Genomic DNA, 20,369 nt, shown 5'->3' on the forward strand with positions numbered 1-20,369 from the left:
CACCATCAATGCTGAAAGGTATATCAAAGTTCTAGAACAACATATGCTCCCATCCAGACGTCGTCTCTTTCAGGGAGGACCTTGCATTTTCCAACATGACAATGCCAGTCCACATACTGCATCAATTACAACATCATGGCTGCGTAGAAGAAGGATCCGGGTACTGAAATGGCAGCCTGCAGTCCAGATCTTACACCCATAGAAAACATTTGGCGCATCATACAGAGGAAGATGCCACAAAGAAGACCTAAGACAGTTGAGCAACTAGAAGCCTGTATTAGACAAGAATGGGACAACATTCCTATTCCTAAACTTGAGCAACTTGAGTCTCCTCAGTCCCCAGACATATGCAGACTTTTATAAAAAGAAGAGGGGATGCCACACAGTGGTAAACATGGCCTTTTCCTAACTTTTTTGAGATGTGTTGATGCCATGAAATTTAAAATCAACTTATTTTTCCCTTAAAATGATACATTTTCTCAGTTTAAACATTTGATATGTCATCTATGTTGTATTCTGAATAAAATATTGAAATTTGAAACTTCCACATCATTGCATCGTTTTTATTCACAATTTGTACAGTGTCCCAACTTTTTTGGAATTGGGTTTGTACAATAAATATAATAGAAATTGTCATAGAATCTAGTTTAACTGATTAGAACAGAATAGAGAAGACTAGAATCTATTCTCTATCTAATCTAAATTTAAGCTCAGCTATGACAAAGCAAGAGTGAGAGAGATGTGCAAGAAATGCTTCGAGAGAGAGAGAGAGAGAGAGAGAGCACAGTAGTCTCCTCTTTTATGCTGCAGGGATCTGTCCAGCAGCACAGAGCAGTCAGAAACACCGCAGCAGACCACCGACTTCTCGCCACAACACACACCACACACTCACACACGCTCAAACACACATACAACTAGAGGAAGAAAGAGACAGAGGCGTAACCAGGAGAAGCATCGTGAAGGAAAAGGAAAGCCACTCTTTTGTCTCCATGGACACTCAACTTCCTCCGAGCACTTCATAGTCCTTGTAGCGCAGCATCGGGCTCTTGCCATCCGCTTAATAATTCATCAGGTCTGTCTCTGAGCTTTGAGCCTGCAGCGCTCACCAACTTTTCCTTCTCTAACTTTCGTACAGCAGCAGTCGGCTGTTTCAGCAACTCTCCTTTTATACTTCAAACAGTTGGCGCAGAGGAAAACAGGTTCAGGCACTTTGTGAGCGTCTTGTGTGTGTGTTTGAGAGGGTGTGGGGAGAGTGGGCAAAAGTTGTGTGTCTGTGTGTGTTTGTGTTTGTGTTTGTGTGTGTGTGTGTGTGTGTGTGTGTGTGTGTGTGTGTGTGTGTGTGTGTGTGTGTGTGTGTGTGTGTGTTATCTGGACGGAGGGCATCCTCTTTATTTTCATCTCATTCTTGGACTTGGTACCCATTTGTTAAACTGCAGCTCTTGTGGGACTAAACGTGCAAGACTGTGACGTGAGAAGCACTCTGGAGTCCACAGAGAGGCTCATATGGGACGTACGCCTCATCTGTGAGCTCTTCTGGTGAAAGCAGCTCTGTGCTGTCTTAAAGCTGTTGTAGGGGCTGTCTGTGCACCCTCGGATTCTCCCTTATCATGGCTGGCTGTACCAGTCGCTGCAGACAGGGGGTGCTAAAGCTCATTCAATCCCTTCGGAGGCTTGTCTCGGGAACCCTCAGTAAAGGTAAGACACCTGCATTAATATAAAGCTCAAAGAAAAAGGGAAATTAGCTTGCTTAAAAGCTTGAGTAGAGGTAATTTGGGACAAATGGTAACGTTTTTTATATTATATGTAATTTTAAAGATTTTAATGTAATATTAGATTCAATGCAATTAAAAAAAAAATTCTATTAAAGTATTTGTTTTTAATATTATATTTCATAAAGTGTTTTAATATACTCCATATCAATATCATTTTATTTTTAATATTATAAAAGTTTTTAGTATTTTATTAGAAAGTATTTGTTATTAAAATTACTATTATACTTATTAAAATTGTATTTTAATATATGTAAAGTTTTTGTTTTTAGGAAATTTAATATAAAAATTTTGATTTAGTATTATTTTCAATATAATGCTTTTAATATATTTATTGTAAAATGTTTTTATATATTATATTTAATGTTTTTATATATTATATTTAAAGTTTTTGTTTTTAAGATTTAAGATGGTATTATTTATAGGGCACAAGCCATTTGGCATTATATTTTAAAACAACAGCAACTACAGAATTTTGTAATGTGTCCCAATTTACCTGTATTCATTATAATGTATTTGTCTGGGGGGTTTTTTTGTTTGTTTGTTTTGTTATATATATATATATATATATATATATATATATATATATATATATATATATATATATATATATATATATATATATATAAAGCTTGTATAGTAGTGCCAAATAGATAAATACACCAATGTTAGGATGGAGTTCCAATGCCCCACTCTTTTCATGCTTCACCAGGATTCTTTCTTCAGCACACTTTTCAACGTCCTTTGTAATCACTTTTTTTTTTTACTTTAAACAACTCTGACCACATTGTTTGGCAGTGATACTCTTTTCTCTCTTTCATCTCCTTTATCTCTTCTTTTTTTCGAGTATCATAGCACTGTGTCAGCAGAAAAGCACTGCATGGTTCGTCTCCATGCCGACGGTGCCCGTGGAGATGCAGGAACCAAGCAGTGGCTGTTTATCTGCTGTCACTGAGTGCGGAGAGCCGGAACCTGGCTGCACACTGCATGATGAACCCGCTATCTCTCGACTCCTTCATTATATCTTCCTCACTGATAGATACTCTTCCCATACACAGGGGAGTAGGAAGTTAATTTAAAGAGGATATTGAGGATTTGAAGGGACAGTATAGAATCTAATCCACTCTCTCTAGACTACTATAGCAACACAGTGAGGCAATAAACACAAAGAGCGCTAAAGCTATGAAAGGAAGCTGTGACTTTGTACTTGCATGAGCTGACTTTATCTTAGTGTTACTATCTTAGGTTGTGTGAATAAAATATAGAAGCAGAAAATAATCCTTCACCCCCAACGGAACTGCTAAAAGTTCAGTTAGAGGCAATTCAATAATATACAATAGTGTTGTCAAAGTACCAACTTTTGTACCAAGTCAGTACTGACATTTTAAAAATGTGACGATACTTAATATATCCTCTGATAGACACCTGTTTCAAACGCTCCCGTGTGTATCTGTGTAAGCACTTATAGCGAAGAGCATCAAAGATGTCTATTTACAACATTTTTTTTTTTTTTGAAGCGTTGACCATTATTGCCAATCACAGACATATCTGTTGAGCATGTGAACACAGTAGCCAATCAGAGAAGAATTCGATTGGTCCCGACCTGGTACTGAAGTCGGTAGTTTTGACAACACTAATAAACAATATACTTATACTTTAGTAAAATAGAAAAGAATACAATAGAATATTTAACAAAGTATAACAGAATAACATAATAGAGTAGAATAAAATCTTTAATAAAATGGAATTTATAGCAAGACTTCTATTCTTCTCTATAGAGTCTTTATTACAACTGATTAGAATAGTTTGATCTGCTAATCAGCCTTGTTTTAGAGATGATAATTTGTGTGAATTTGTAATGAAAGTTCAGTGAATAGAGTGTGAGAGAGTCTGTATACGTTCATCATGGTTATTCTAGTTATTCTAGAAATATTGTTGTCCACATACACCCAGTCAGAAGCTGTTTCATTATTACATTCGCAACCATGAGTACGAGTGAACAGGTCAGTCAAGCACATGGCAAGGTGTTCTGTTTAAGTGGGGTGTGTGTGTGTGTGTGCGTGTGTGTGTGTGTGTGTGTATGGGTGACAACATGGCTATGCTGGTGTTACTGCAGTTTTACAGCTCCAGTAGAATGAGCCTCTTGTGGGAAGACAAAGAGCACTTGACATTTTAAAAGAGTACAGGGTCGATCGATCCAGCAAACTTCCCTTGACATGCTGCAAATTTTACATGTTTTCTGTAGAGGAAATGTAACGCACATGAGAGTGTAGGGTATATCCATAACACTTACTGTGAACCCTTCTGATTGGTGGAATCAATACTGATGCAAACTCAGAGTTTTGCACCAGGTTGAATGTTTCTATGAAAGAGAGACGACATTCCTATATAGACACATTATACTATATATATATATATATATATATATATATATATATATATATATATATATATATATATATATATATATACACACACACAGTGTCCTCCACAAATATTGGCACCCTTAGTATATATGAGCAAAGGCGGCTGTGAAAATAAATCTGCATTGTTTATCTTTTTGATCTTTCATTCAAAAATTCACAAAATTCTAACCTTTCATTGAAGGAAAAGAATTGAAAATGTGTGGAAAAGCTCATTATGAAATAAATGTTTTTCTCTAGTTCATGTTGGCCACAATTATTGGCACCCAATTATTGCAATGTCCTTTTCCCAAGATAACAGCTCTGAGTCTTCTTCTGTAATGTCTGATGAGTTTGGAGAACACCTGAGGAGAGATCAGAGATCATTCCTCCATACAGAATCTCTCCAGATCCTTCAGATTCCAGCTCCATGTTGGTGCTTCTTCTCTTCAGTTCACTCCACTCATTTTCTTTAGGTTTCAGGTCAGGGAACTGGGATGGCCATGGCAGAAGCTTCATTTTGTGCTCAGTGACACATTTTTGTGTTGGTTTTGATGTTTGTTTTGGATCAGTGTCCTGATGGACGATCCAACCACTGCCCATTATTGGATTTCTAGCAGAAGTGGTCAGGTTTTGATTTTTTATCTGTTAGTATTTGATAGAATCCATGATGCCATGTATCTGAACAAGATGTCCAGGACCTCCAGCAGAAAAATAGGCTCACAGCATTAAAGATCCAGCAGCATATTTAACCATGGGCATGGGGTACTTTTTATCCATGTGTGCACCAAACCCATCTGGTGGGTTTGCTGCCAAAAAGCTATTTTTTTAGTTTCATCTTACCACAGAAGCCAGTCCTCATTTGAAGTTCCAGTCTTGTCTGACAACAAAAATGTAAATGTGAATGGGAATATACTTCAGAGATATTTTACTCAGAAGAATTTCTAGGGATGCCAATAATTGTGGCAAACATGTATTGGAGAAAAACATTTATTTCATAATGAGCTTTTTCCCCCATTTTCAATTCTTTTCCTTCAATGAAAGGTTAGAATTTTGTGAATTTTTTTAATTGAAAGATCAAAAAGATAAACAATGCAGATTTTTTTTTTCACAGCCACCTTCGCTCATATTTACTAAGGGTGCCAATATTTGTGGAGGGCACTGTATATATATATATATATATATATATACAACTCTGAACCAATGAAATGTGATTTTCAAACTACTCGCGCTGATTGACAGATCTGAAGCGCACACACAAAGACGCCTCAGACAGCTCGCTATCCCGATATACACATATACACAGAATTACAGTATTTCAAAAAAATTGTCTTGGCGAGTATTCACACAAACATTATCTGTTATGTCTTAAGTGAATGTTTGGTTAACTGCTGGGGGAAAACATCTGATCAGTAACATCATATTTGATCCGTTTGGTACAGCAGGTCTTAATTTACAGTGCTCTCCACAAATATTGGCACCCTTAGTAAATATAAGCAAGGGTGGCTGCGAAAATAAATCTGCATTGTTTATCCTTTTGATCTTTCATTAAAAAAATTCACAAAATTATAACCTTTCATTTAAGTAAAACAATTGAAAGTGGGGGTAAACTCGCATTATGAAATAAATGTTTTTCTCTAGTTCACGTCGGCCACAATTATTGGCATCCAATTATTGCAACGTCCCTTTCCCAAGATAAGAGCTCTGAGTCTTCTTCTAAAATGCCTGATGAGTTTGGAGAGCACCTGACAAGAGATCAGAGACCATTCCTCCATACAGAATCTCTCCAGGTCCTTCAGATTCCCAGATCCATGTTGGTGGTGTTTCTCTTCAGTTCACTCCACTCATTTTCTATAAGGTTCTGGTCAGGAAACTAGGACGACCATGGCAGAAGCTTAATTTTGTGCTCAGTGGCACATTTTTGTTTTGATTTTGATGTTTGTTTTGGATCATTGTCCTGATGGAAGATTGGATCATTGTCCTGATGGAAGATCCAACTACAGCCCATTATAGGATTTCTAGCAGAAGCAATCAGGGTTTTTTTTTTTTTTCTGTTGATCCATGATACCATGTATCTGAACAAGATGTCCAGGACCTCCAGCAGAAAAACAGGCCCACAACATAAAAGATCCAGCATGGGGATGGGCATGGGGTACTTTTTATCCAAGCTCTTTCTTAGTTTCTTCTGACCATAGAAGCTAGTCCCGTTTGAAGTTCCAGTCATGTCTGACAATTGAATATGCTGGAGATTGTTTCTGGATGAGCAAAGAAGGATTTTTCTTGAAACCCTCCCGAACAACTTGTGGGGATGTAGGTGCTGTTTGGTAATTTTTTTTAGGCCTTCTGAGACTCAAGACTCAACTAATCTCTGCAGTTCTCCAGCTGTGATCCTTGGAGAGTCTTTGGCCACTCAAACTTTCCTCCTATCTGCACATTCGGACGATTTAGACACACGTCCTCTTCCGGGCAGATTTGTAACATCTTTAGTTGATTGAAACTTCTTTATTATTGCCCTGATGGTGAAAATGGGGATTTTCAATGCTTTAGCTTTTTTCTTATAGCCATTTTCTATTTTGTGAAGCTCAACAATCTTTTGCTGCACATCAGATCTATATTCTTTGGTTTTACTCATTGCGATGAATGATTAAGGGGATTTGTCCTTTGTGTTTCCTCATATTTATACTCCTGTGGAACAGGAAGACATGGCTGGATTTAACCCTGGTATGCTAAAAAATGTAAATATGAATGGGAATATACTTCAGAGATATTTTACTCATAAGAATTTCTAGGGATGCCAATAATTGTGGCCAACATGTATTGGAGAAAAACATTTTCATAATGTCATAATTTCATGATTTTCATAATGTTCATATCCCCCCACTTTCAACTGTATTACTTCGATGAAAGGTTAGAATTTTGTGATTTTTTTATTTTTATTTTTTATGAAAGATCAAAAGGATAAACAATGCAGATTTATTTTGACAGCCTTTGCTCATATTTACTAAGGGTGTCAATAATTGTGGAGGGCACTGTATAGGCTGTCTGTTTCAATAATGTTAATCAAACAATTGTGAAATCATGGGAAAAAAGTTGAATTTATTTTTTCATAGATATAGGCTTTTGCAAGGTGAAAACTTGTAAGGTGTAACTTTATTTTTCTCAAAATAGACTTTTTTTTTTTTTTGAAGGTTTTTTATAGAGAATGTGAGAATAACAATAACGCTCATTGCGACTCATTTTTGACAGAAAAATTTAAAATTCTATCATTATTAACCCTCCTGTGGTTTCATGTCTTCTGTGGGGGAAAATCTATAACATCTATAAATCTATATTTTATAGGAAAATATATAACATCTATTAATCTATAACTGTTCTTTTGTTCCACAAAAGTCATACAGGTTTGGATGAGGGTGAATAAATAATGGCATTTTGGGTGAACCTTTAGGGCTCTGATTATAGATCTAAAGCTCAACCTCTCTCATTTTGTGTGCCTTTAATAGATTTTTATGAATTATATAGGCTATCACGTCTGAAGTGCTGATGCAATGTTCAGCCCAATTGCCTGAGGACTCTAAACCAGAACATTTTAGAACAGTGCAGAACAAGTTGTACCACACACACTCACAAAGAGAGAAACAGAGAAGGAGATACAGAGATTAACTAAGTGATTTAGTGTCTCATTACAGTAAAAGGATAGTTCATCCAAAAAAGAAAATTCTGTCATTATTTACTCCCTCCAAATAGGGTTGTCACTGATACTTCAGTACCAAGTTGATACTTAAAGGTGCTAAAGAGGATCTTTTCGTTGACTGAGAAAACAAAAACTGTTACTGAGTTTTTGAAATGAACGCATGCGTAAGAACAACCCCCCTCCTTCGAAGGAACGCCTCCCAAAACTTCGTAAACACTCGTATTGGAACACGAGTGTTTGTTTACCACCAGCATTCGCTGTGTTGTGTTAGTGGATTCATTATGTCGGACTCACCGCAGGTAACTCATAATCTGTAGTTGTTACTCCTGTCTCCGGACAAAAACATTGCATGCGGCGCCTGTGGAGTGTGGAAAGTTACTGGAGCGCGCAGCCGCGCTCGTCTCTCACAAGGAACGTCATGGCAGTGATTGACAAGCCAGAGGGCCAATTCGCGCACGTCTCTCACAAGGAACGTCACGGCAGTGATTGACAAGCCAGAGGGCCAATCGTTTACACGATGATCGCGTAAACGATTGGCTGATGTTTTTAAGGCCCTATCTCCTGCACAGATGATGTATATTAATATTATTACTTTCAGTGCACCTAATAAATAGTCTTTTATCAGTTAGTAAAGACACTTTCAAGTAATATTGCAAAAATGTATAAAACAAAACATCCTCTTTAGCACCTTTAAATAAAAAAATAAAAAATAAATTAAAAAAAACTTAACGGTACCAACTTTTCTGCAGTACCGGTAATACTGAGTATTGGGTCATTCTAGTACCCATGACAACCCTAGTTGCAAACCTGTATGACTTTCTTTCTTCTGTTAAACAAAAAAGGTGAATTTTTGAAGGGGTCCTGCACTCCTCTTTTCATTATGATAAAAGTGAAAGGACCTGGTTCTGTCAAGCTCCAAAATGAAAAAAAGCTCCATTAAAGTAGGCTATCTAATAAAAAGATAATATGACTTACAGTTTATATTCCAAGTCTTCAAAACCATACAGTAGCTTTGTGTGGGAAACTGACCAAAATGCAAGTTATTTACTGATTATCATCCCCTCTGATATGCATAGTGGATAGCGCTACACATATCCAGAACTTCAAATTACAAAACGAAAATACATGTTTGCAGCTTAGTTTCAATTCAAAACATTGAACTGTTATTTCAAAAGATCATACATTTTTTCAAGATATAACCCCAAAAGAGATTACCTATTCAAGATACAATAAATAAAGATAGTCTAAATGACAGGTTATGTTAGTAAACAGAGAAATGATTGAGAGGTTTTTAATGAGCTCATGTAAATGATAATGTCTTTGAAATTGGATAAATAAATTGCAATGGGGAGTCAAGGTGCTTTATATGCACTGAACTAATTTAATATATTTCCTTTATTTTCAAAAAAAGTTTTTTTCATTCTCCATCTGGTTTCAAACTCTTTAGTTGATACTAGTTTGTTACCATCTGTCTGACAGCTACAATGCCAATGCAATTTAACTCTCCCCCACACTCTTTCCCTCCTTCGCACATTTTCTCCTTATCTTCTATTTCCTTCTCTGTCACTTGCTGAATTTCAATCTCTTTTCAGACTCCGGCATTTTCTCCACTGTTCTGTTTCATTTTGGCTTAAGCAGCTGTGGAGGTGCCAAATGTTCCTCACCATCATCTTATGTAAATGTAACATTAGATGTGAAACGTTCACATCTCAAATTTATTCAGGACTGTTCACGTCCTCCTCCTCCACCTCGGCCTCCTGCTCCTGCTGAGCTGTTGATAGTGTATGTGTGCGTGTATCTGAGGTTCATAATCACTTGCGGCAATAACACAGGCAATGCCAGCAGGACCCAACCTCTAACATATTTGCTTTTATCTAAAGAAGGAGAAAAGTAATTAAACAGAGAGAAAGAAACACACCGAGAGAGCGAGAGAGAAAGAGTGAGAAAGAGAGGGGGAGGGGGGCACATCATACATCCTAATGGCCTTTTCTTGACCTTTAAAAGAATATGTCTGAATTAGCATGTTTATATGTGTGTGGGAGAGTGAACTCAGGTCCTGTGTGCTTGCATTGATCTGTGCATTATGGATGTTCACACTAAGGACAGTAACTATAATGAAAATTATAAATATAAAGTTCTAAGAATTGTTCTAAATATAAAAGAATAGCATAGAATAGCAATAGTCCACACCACAACTCATAATGTCACAGAGAAATTATATTGTTGTAATCACTTACAGAACGTTTTTTTTTTTTTTTTTTTTTTGGCAAAACATTGACTGCCAAACTGAATCCATCCATTCTTGTAAAAAGCAGCATGATATCATCCACTGGTGTGAACGCTAATATAGTTATCATTATCTTTTTGTAGTCATCATTCTTGGTGTGATCATTATAGTTATCATTCAATAGTCTATAACTGTGCACTGGAAAAATAAATTGCAGTCTGAACCAGTTATAGGGTGAATTCAGGTTAAATGGGACACTTTTTCCCAGTCATCTCAGTGGTAAAAAGTGTCCCAGTTAACCTGAATACATCAGGATGGCTATTCACTATTGTGTCTTTGGAACACTGTATCAGTTACTTTTTATCTCGTAACATGAAAAGTAGATGTTTTGAATATTTTTTTTTTAAATACAATGTAAGACAGTGACCAGTAGTCCACACAAATTGTGTGCTATTTTCAAAATTTTCCTGTTTCACATGCACACACTTGGGCACATTCAAACGCGCTCTGTGAAATATGAATAGCCACAAGGTGGATTTGTATTTCTGTAATCCTGTCATAATTTATTCTTTATGCAGTTACAAACATGTAAGACAACTGCAGAATGAGCAAGAAAAAGCACCACATGTTTTGATGATTTAAAAAAAAAAACAACAACAAAACATTTTTTGGAGTACAATTATAATTTATCATAGATTCTTGTACATTTTAATGCAAATTCTGTATCACAATGAAGAACTGCAGTATGTCAGAGAGTTTATGTAGCTTTCGGTTTGTTTCAACGTTCATGAAACAGCATGTTTCATAAAACATATCTGAAAACCTGGTTTCACACTTCTGACACCAGACTTTGTACAGGCATATGCATATGTAACCATGGTTACCCTGGCTGTTTAACAGAGGCATTTTAATTGACTTTTAATGGAGAGATAAGCTGGGACCAGGAGAGACCAGAGCGGAACAGCACTGCATGTGTATGAAAGCAAAGTCCACCTGACTGCAGCGTCCCGGAGGTGTGTTTGAGTCTATGTGAGCTTGAGTGGAGAGAGGCAACCGCACAGACACACACACAGACGCAGAGGCATTCAGCACTTTTCAAGGGTCACACACGCACATTGGCACACACTTGGACGCACTTTCAGAAACACCTGGATTGAACTATCTCTAGAGATAGCAGTCAGCTATCTTCCTACCATATGTCCTCTCTCTTTTGCCGTCCTTTCTGTCCTTTTCTTTGCACACAAGAACAAACACGCAAATAGAAACATTTAGCTATGAACACATAAGGGATGTGTTTTTCCCTTTCTTTCAAGAGCTCAGCATTGATTGCTGCTGGCCTGGTTGGGTCAGATTGGCTCTACCCCAGCAAATATATATCTTAGAACTTTCTACTGCCAATAGATACACAGACACGCTGCTGTGAGCATGTAAGATATGCTGTTGCTGCATGAATAGACATAAATAAATCCTGCAGCAGATCTAGGCAGGTGAAGCTGGGGGAGGTGGAGGGTTTCAGCACACTGCAGAACTACGTTCAGCTGAGGCCAATCAGCTTGTGCCATGTGATAATGATGTGATTGCTTACAGACTGCATGTATAGGTCCTATCAGCAAAGACTCTAGATAGAAAGATGGTTCACTCCTATTACTTATGCAGAGAAACTGCAACGTGCAATATGGCGGAATACGCATCACCTTCTAAGTAAAAGAGTCAATTGCTGATTGGTAAACTCAATGCGTCACTGCAGCTGCCGTTAGAAGCTCCGGTTCCCATAGAAACCTGAGACTCGCGATTAGGACTGCACATGCACGTTGGCTCATCTAGCCTGAAAAATAAGCTTTTTTAATACTATTTGAGCACAAGAAACATTTATGGGGCAGTTTATGTCAGATTTTGTTGCTGATTTGAAATTGTGAGTTTGGCAAGCAGTTTTTTAGATTTCAGGTTTCCCCCATTCAAATAGTTAGGACTTGGTCTTGGATGCCCGAAATAGCCTGGAGGTGTTGCAAATATGGCCGCCAAGTGAGCAGACTTCCTTGAAAGGGACTTTGCTATCAGCCTGCACTATATATATATATATATATATATATATATATATATATATATATATATATATATATATAGTGCATAAAAATTATAAGAATTACAAGGTTTACAATTTACATTAATAGTATCAATAATAATCATAAATTATTCTTACTGTTGCTTCTCACAAATTCGGCAAAAGCATGACCTTTATGTTGGTGAGCAGAATTTACAATAGCAATGTTTAGCACAGCACAGCAAACCAATATGCTTAAAAAAAAACACATATTCAAAAATTTGGAGTCAGTAATTATTAGTTAATTCAGCAATGACATATTAAATTAATTAAAAGTGACAGTAAGGACATTTAGTAACAAAAAAAGGTTTTTTCAAATAAATTCTGCTCTTTTGAATTTTCTATTCATCAAAGGAACCTGAAAAAAATGATCACGGTTTAAAAAGTATCACAACTCTGGCAACATTGGTAACATTAAAGGGGTGGTTGATTATGATTTCACTTTTTTTAACTTTAGTTACTGTGTAATGTTGCTGTTAAAGCATAAACAACATCTGCAAATTTACAACGCTCAAAGTTCAATGTAAAGGGAGCTGTTTGAGGACTACAACAAATTGCTACAATGAGCTTCTTGGGTTAGTGACTAGTCTGGCTATCACCAGACCAAGCTCAATTTAAAATTGAACATTGGTCTGGGGAGTTTGCTATGTATTTCCTACTGCACAAGAGGCGTGATCAACGAGCATTAGTCACGCAATTGGATAGTCCTTCAACCAATCAGATCAACGATCCGGGTGACGTACTTTGCGAGCGATGCGAAAACTCCAGACAGGTTTACCGTGTCTCAATCAGCATCGAGCGATTTTTGCAGGTTGTGCAAAAAAACATGAAAGTGATCGGTATTTACACCCACTCGAGCAATTTTTTTTTGCTAACTAAAGAAGTCATTCAGCATCGTCGAGAGTTTAAAAGGCGACTCTGATACTGTTCTGGTTCAGCATAAATGAACGCGGAATATAGCCGCCCTAAACTACGTCATTGTCATGACAACCAAAAAGAATTCCAGTCAGCTCAGGCGGCGCGAGATTCAAGAAGCAGGAAGACGAAACATATAGAGCAAATAATAAAAATATTGTCTACCATCAAGGGGCATTGAAGTAAAAGAGTCCTGTACTCACATCGTGAAGCAAACCACCAAAATAACAGCAGAGAATCACTGTGTGTCATTAATCGCTGTTTGTAATCTTCCTATGAAGAGACTGTCGGATCAACGCTCTGCTACATTTCTCTCAGATAAGGTAAATGCTTAACACAGTCGGCGTCACTGTGATTGTGCATTGTTATTTTGGAGTGACGGTCGTGCGAGAGACAGGTAGATCAGATAGAGTTTGAAAGCTGTTTGCCGTTGCTTCTCGTCGTCATCGTGTTATACCGGCCAATAGCGAGCAAGGTGGATAAGCCCGTCTGTGATTGGTTCCCGCAAAAGTGTAACAGCGCAGCAGAAGTGAATGCACGGGTTTCCAGACTGAGTTGCCGAGCGAAATCAAATCGCCGGCAGATCAGGCTGGGTTTACCCAGACTAGTTAGTGACACCACTAACCCTAAAATTTACACAAACCCTACCCCCAAGAACATGCAACAAAGGGGGTGAGGCCATGTTGGGCTGCTTTAGAGAAGAGGAAGTGTTGTTGTAGTAGAGTGTTGTTACCATGCCGTCATTTATGCCGGACTGCTTCATAAACTGGTTAATTCAACGCTGGATTTGCACAAAAGATTAACATAATGGGACATACTAGTCAATAAGTTGAAACAACTCCACAGTGTCAGGGTTATGTCTGTTTGTTGTTTTTCTGTTTGCCTGTTTAGTGCTGTTTGCCTGTTTAGCACACACAACAAGCGCATTTACCTCAGCACATAGCATTGTTTTGGATGTTCTGTCTCAAAAAAAGCATTAGGCCTATGCCATAAAATCCGACCAATCAGGTTGTGAATGTGTCCTTATGCCTTTAGGTTCAGTATCTTTTGGTTCAGTGATAAAATTGCCAATCTGAACGCTAATCGGACCAGGTCTAAATGTTTTTTATTTTTATTTTTTGATCCGGACCAAATGAACCAAAAAGATGGCCCCGGCACACCTGAGCCCTCAGTCAAGATAGCCACAGCCACGCCTGAGCCCTTTGCCATTATGGCCGCCACACTTGTGCCCTTAGGCATTTTGGTGGAGTATGAGGGGATGTCTTGGAGCCTAGAGATGGCTCCAGCCCCTGACTCCGCTTCAGTCCCTGAGTCAGCTCCCGACTCTGCTCCAGTCCCCGAGCCCGCTCCAGCCCAGAAACCCGTGGCTCCTATACATGGCATATACCCATGGCCATAGTGGCCAAGCCTGGGGTTCGGGCTGAGGCCACACCACCATGGCACCCCGAATGTCCTGATCCGCCATGGCTTCCCAAAGGGCCAAAACTGCCATGGCCCCCTGAACTGCCCGATCCGCCATGGCTCCCGTCTCCAACCTGGAGACCTACTAACCTGTCAGCACCTGCCCACGACCTCCAGGGTATCCGCCTCCCTCCCTGGTTGGACTCCTTGTGGCGCAAATAATGTCAGGGTTATGTCTGTTTTTTCTGTTTGCCTGTTTAGTTCTAGTCTGTGCTTCTTCAGCCGAGTTCAGACTGCACGATTTTCAAAGTAGTCGGGTCACTGATCTTTTCACACTGCATGACTATCTTGGCCAGCATTCAGTCGCTGCTGTGTTCAAACTGCATGATGGATCGGCGATAGAAGGTTTCACACTGCATGACTTTACAATAGGAAGAATCGGCGACAACTGTGTCTGGCACGCAAACTACGTTTCACAACCAAACACACACGAGATGTGACAAGGATACAACGCGATATCACGCGTGCAGGACCGGAGTTATTATTATTATTATTATTACAATACGAGTTGCCTGTGCGCTGATTTGCAGCGAATATAAGAAAAAGAAAAAAAAAAATATGGAGGAGGAAATGGTTGGGGAGACTGTGGATTGTGTGTTCTGCAACGAGAGTTGGAGGTACATAACTTTTCAATGTGCTGCTGTTGCGGATAGTCAAGCAAATGTTTGTGTTTTGTTTCCGTTTGATAGAATTGTAATGTTTATGTGTATGAAGCCATGCTTGCTGATATTTTGGTTTATAACTCCTCGTCGAACTCCCCGCTGCTCTGTATCTTGCTCTCTCATTGGCTGTCGGTCATCGCCGATGTAGTTTTCAGTCAGAACACTTTTCACACAGCAGGATTTTGAATCGCCAACAGGTCCAGATATTTAGCATGCCAAATATCTCACGGGCGCCGGCGACTCGGCGGCGATTCTCTCAGATCGCGTCTTTGCTCATTCACACTGCGTGATTGTCACTCGCGTGAACGAGCACCGATTTGCCTGTGATTTCGGGCATTTGTCGACGATTTCTCAAAACCAGTCGGCGAGCCAAAATCTGGGCTAAAATCGTGCAGTCTGAACTCGGCATTAGTTGTATTCTAGTTTGTTAATTAGTACTCATTAGTATCCTTGGTTACTTATTTGATTAGTGTCCTTAGTTCAGGTGTGTCTTGTTAATTAGTCTCATTTGCTCCTCTGTTTGCCCTGTATATATTCCCTGTGTTCTCCCTCAGTTTTTGTTGGTTCTCGTTTGCGTCTGGTGTATGTTGTTTTCTCCCGGTTCCTATGATTAAAGTTTGTTTATTGGATTCTACTTCATTGTGCGCTTTATCTACAACCATGCACCGTGACACGCAGCAACTACAAAAAATTAATCAACTACCCATTAAGAAATGTCCAGATGCATTCTATAAGTTTTAACTTCTTCCTGAGTCTCTCAGTATCTGACTCCAGTTTGAACAATGTAAGGCTGAAGACCATTACTGACAATTGTCATTTTGGCTGTGTGAGATTCTCCAGCTTTGTTGATGTTAGGCAACAGAGGCGCGAGCTGGTAAAGCTGCGGGTCGGAAGCAGCAGTTCATTTGCATTTAAAGGGACACACACAAAAACGCTGTGTTTTTGCTCACACCCAAATAGGGGCAAATTTGACAAGCTATAATAAATGATCTGTGGGGTATTTTGAGCTGAAACTTCACAGGCACATTCTGGGGACACCAGAGACTTATATTACATTTTGTAAAAGGGGCATTAAAGGTCTCCTTTAAAGACTGAAGTAATGGCTGCTGAAAATTCTTTGAGGATAACACCAAAATGACAAGTTTGCTACCATTCAGGGACATTTTTCCATCAAATTTGTTAAAAATTACAAACACACAAAAATCAATCCTTTCCTAAAGCAAGAATATGTTCATATGAGACTCAGTAGTCTCATAGTATCCACATAGACTAAAGACTAAGAAACAGCTGTTAAAATGCTGCGTGTCCAGATGTACTGCTGCAGAGGCCAGATGTTAAACTCACTGGAGTGAAGACAGAGACTCTGTCTGGTTGGCAGTAGTTCTTTCTCTCCCCTGCAGAGTGAACATAAACGTCTACTACGATACTCTAACTTACGTTATCTCTCTCTGTCTTGCCCTCACTCTCTCTCTCTCTAACAGCAGATCGAAGCTGACAGTGCACGTCTCCACCTTTAATTTTTAAATCACTCGTCCCGTTTTACGTAATCTACTTCCTCCTGCAGTTTATTTTTATCCCCAGCATCTCTATCCATCTCTTGCACTCTTCCTCTCCATCTCTTACCTCATTTACCCATCATTCCTCCATTTTCATGACACTTCCCCCATTCTCTCTCGCTTTCCCTCTTTCTCTGCTGTTTGTTTCCTCATCCATCATGTCCTTCTCTCGTCTTATGCGCGCTGACCCAGAGCATGAGTCCTTCCATTGAGTCGATGCTGCACGGCTCTTACTAAGACAATCATGGTTAGCTTAGATTTAGTTATAGTTAGTTTTAGTTAGTCATTTAGTTATGAGATCAGTGCATTATATCAGAACGGCTGCAGAATAAGTGTCGTTCATGCTGACAGCGATTTTGTCCCTGCTAGGCACTATACTATCGCTAGGAAGCTTTCTAGCAATACCTCAGGAGTGACAGAGCATGTGCTTTGGGAAAAGTGGGTCCCCAATTTGCAGTTTATTTGCAACGAGTAGCTTACAATCAATGTTAATAACTTTAAACCAATAGACTGACATTATTATTATCATTATTGCCAAGTTACATTTAAAATGAATGACTTTACTCTGGTAGCTTTATCGCTTCATATCACTGTCAATGTGAATGTTCTTTACCTGGGACTTTGAATGTGGGGGAACACTAAAAGTTGCATATCCATGTACATAAGATTTGTTTTTTGTTTTTTTGTTTTTTTTTACTTTTTTTTGTGTGATTTCCCTGAAATTGAGGAGAAGCGTGCATTAGAGAAATGTGGGCGACTCTTTACCGCTCTAGGTGGAGATGTGACCTCTAACAGGGTCTGCCACTGACTAGAGGGAAGCATAATGCTGAGTATAATGAACTTTAAAGGTTTTTTGGAGGAGGTACACTCCTTAAATGGAGACAGAATGTGCTGGACCAAACAAAACTGGATGTGAAATGAATATGGCATCTATGATACTGCATCAAAACAATTCTGTGCATCAATGATTATAGGCACATTTTTATTTTCAGCAAAGCTCATTTGAGATTTTATATATATCATCTGTGTTAAGGGTGCACAGATTGTTTCCATGGAGATAAATGTGGCATGTGGTATTTTTAGGCAGAAAGATACTGATGTTCTTCCTACATATATGCGATTTAATCTTTTTCAAGTTACTTTATAAGTTTATAAATAGTTACTTTATAAGTATAGTTATGCTTCTATGTTCACACAAAAGTCTATAAATTACAATAAAGAACTTCTTATAGATCAAAACTGTAGACAATAGAGATATCTGTAATGTAAAGAAGCTCTTGGGTAACATAACAAGAGCATGACTGCTCATTGTACTGGACAGAGAGGAATTTAGTTATCAAGATTAGTTGACTTATTTTATATCAAGATGCACAGCTGTGGATAAAAGTTGCTTACAGCTGCACAGCATCACTGCCTGACATCACAGAGGTTAGATGGGAGATTATCTGTAAAATGCTGCCCCCTTCTGGTTCATGGAAGAACTATGTACACCTGTTAAAGTAACCATAAAATCAAGATTGATCATTTTTATTTTTTTATGGAATGTTGCAGTATTTATTATAAATGATTTATCAGTGCACATCTTTTTTTTTCTTTTTTTTTTTTAATTATCAATATTTACCGTTAACTATGTACGGTGAAATGCACTTTTGTTTAAAGTGGGTCATTTTAAACCCCAGTAAACAAAATCCTGTGTTGTCTTCCTTCATATTTCACACTGCTCATAAGTTAACAATTAAACCTGGGTATTCATAAATATTTGCGGAGTCATTGCCAATGATTGGACGAATGTAGCACGCGACCTTTAGAGCACGATAACCTGGGGTTAAGTGCCATGTGAAAAGCGCTATCTTGAACTAGCCTATGATTAGTCACTTCATTGTGTTTTTGAGTTACACATTAACTATGCAGTATTTTTTGTTTCTAATTTAACAAACTGTAAATAATGACTGAGTACATCCATCTTCCATGATGTGTTTTTGCCTTACCACCTAAAAAAAGTAGGCCTAAGCCTTTAATAATTATTTATATTTTAGAGCTGTCAGGACAAGGGATGGTTTTCGCGGAAAACTTAATACTTCCGTCATTCATCCGTGTTTACGTCATATCCATAAATAAATGCTACTAATATGCAGTAGAATGTGTCCTAATAGCTTGAAGCCAAACAAATATAGGCCTACCTGGAACTAACAAGTTTCCCAGCCAAAAATGTAAGCAATAGTGCCCATAAAACATGAATCAACACTGGCTCTCTACACTGGAGTTTAAAAAATAAGTTGTTTGCATACGATCACACTTTCTGTGCATTGGCAATGTTCACAAAACAATGTTTATGCATAAAGCCATCATATTCACCAGCGCGAAATAAAAGAGCAGAAGCACAACACACCTAATAACAAAACAATGTTCCTCTGCAAGTAACTTGTAGTTATATGCTTCAACCTCTAGAGGACCAAAAGTTAGCCTACATAGTGTAGCATTAACCATTATTGTCTGACAGCTTTTCTTTGGTCCCACCAGTAACCACAAGAGGGCAGTATATTTCCAACATAAAAGCACTGGAAGAAAAATCCCTGAACTAAGATGATTTAATGCCTCTCTAAGCATTCTGAGGGTGGCTGGTAAAATTAGATATGATAAAAAGAAAATACATGTGCAGCCAACAGGCTCAAAAAATTGCCTACAAGGCAAAAACATGTGTAACAGTTATTCATAAAGAAACTGACAAGTTAGAAACCTATAAAACACATGTTAGGAACTGCACAACTGAATATTCAAGTCTGTAAGTTTATTTTCCATGGCATAAACAGCATGCCATGTAGGCTATTTGTAGCATTTGTAATCTTAATCGTATCACACTCGCAAACCATACTGCAGTCCTCGCACGGTCGCGAGGGACTGTGTTTACATACAGTCGACAGCAGGCCTGGAGCAGAAGCTGACTGTGAACTGTGGGTATATGAGGGGGCACGGGCTGATGATCTACCCCAGGCAGTAACTCACATACTGTGAGCTGCAGCTGCCGCTGTCGAGCAACTGATACATTAGCTTTGAAAAATACCATATAATGAGCTAAGAAACCTCAGTTTAACAATATTAAGCTGGTATGGTGCATTTTTTTTTTTCTTTCTTTCTTTCTTATTAGTATTACAGTGCAGAGTATAGCACATACCCAGAGGAAAATTCGCCTCTAACGAAATGGTTGCTCTTTCAAAGCTTGTTTCGTTTAAGTATCGATTTTGGCTCAGATGTTTCATCTAATCCTTAGCAGGAATACAAATAGAAACAAATGAGACAATTCACAAACAGAAGGAGTATAGTGCTATAAAGGTAATGTAAATAGCATTGGTTTTCTGATAAATTCATTATGAGTTCATATTGAGGTCTCTGCATTTTGATTGACTTGTAGTGAGTCACAACATTGTGACATTGTTGAGATCTCGACATGCTAAATTACTTTTTCACGGAAGAAATTTTTCATATTTTGTGTTGAAAAATGACAATTTTATTTACCATTTACTACATAAATTGTTGTTGTTGTTGCTGTTGTTTGTTGTTGTTGTTTACTCTTTCCATCTTTATCAA

At 38.3% G+C, this 20,369-nt stretch overlaps 1 protein-coding gene across 1 annotated transcript in view; it reads left to right on the top strand.

The window, feature by feature from the left end:
• The first annotated feature begins 812 nt into the window (after positions 1-812).
• kcnip1b (Kv channel interacting protein 1 b) overlaps positions 813-20,369 on the top strand; it is a 44,943-nt gene continuing 25,386 nt past the window's right edge. Inside the window, exon 1 of the mRNA XM_048177848.1 lies at positions 813-1,695. Within this exon, the coding sequence (XP_048033805.1) occupies positions 1,608-1,695 (88 nt within the window). The 5' untranslated portion in view covers positions 813-1,607. The remainder of the gene's footprint in view (positions 1,696-20,369) is intronic.

Source organism: Megalobrama amblycephala, linkage group LG2 (genome assembly GCF_018812025.1).
Source record: "Megalobrama amblycephala isolate DHTTF-2021 linkage group LG2, ASM1881202v1, whole genome shotgun sequence".
NCBI classification, from domain to species: Eukaryota; Metazoa; Chordata; class Actinopteri; order Cypriniformes; family Xenocyprididae; genus Megalobrama; species Megalobrama amblycephala.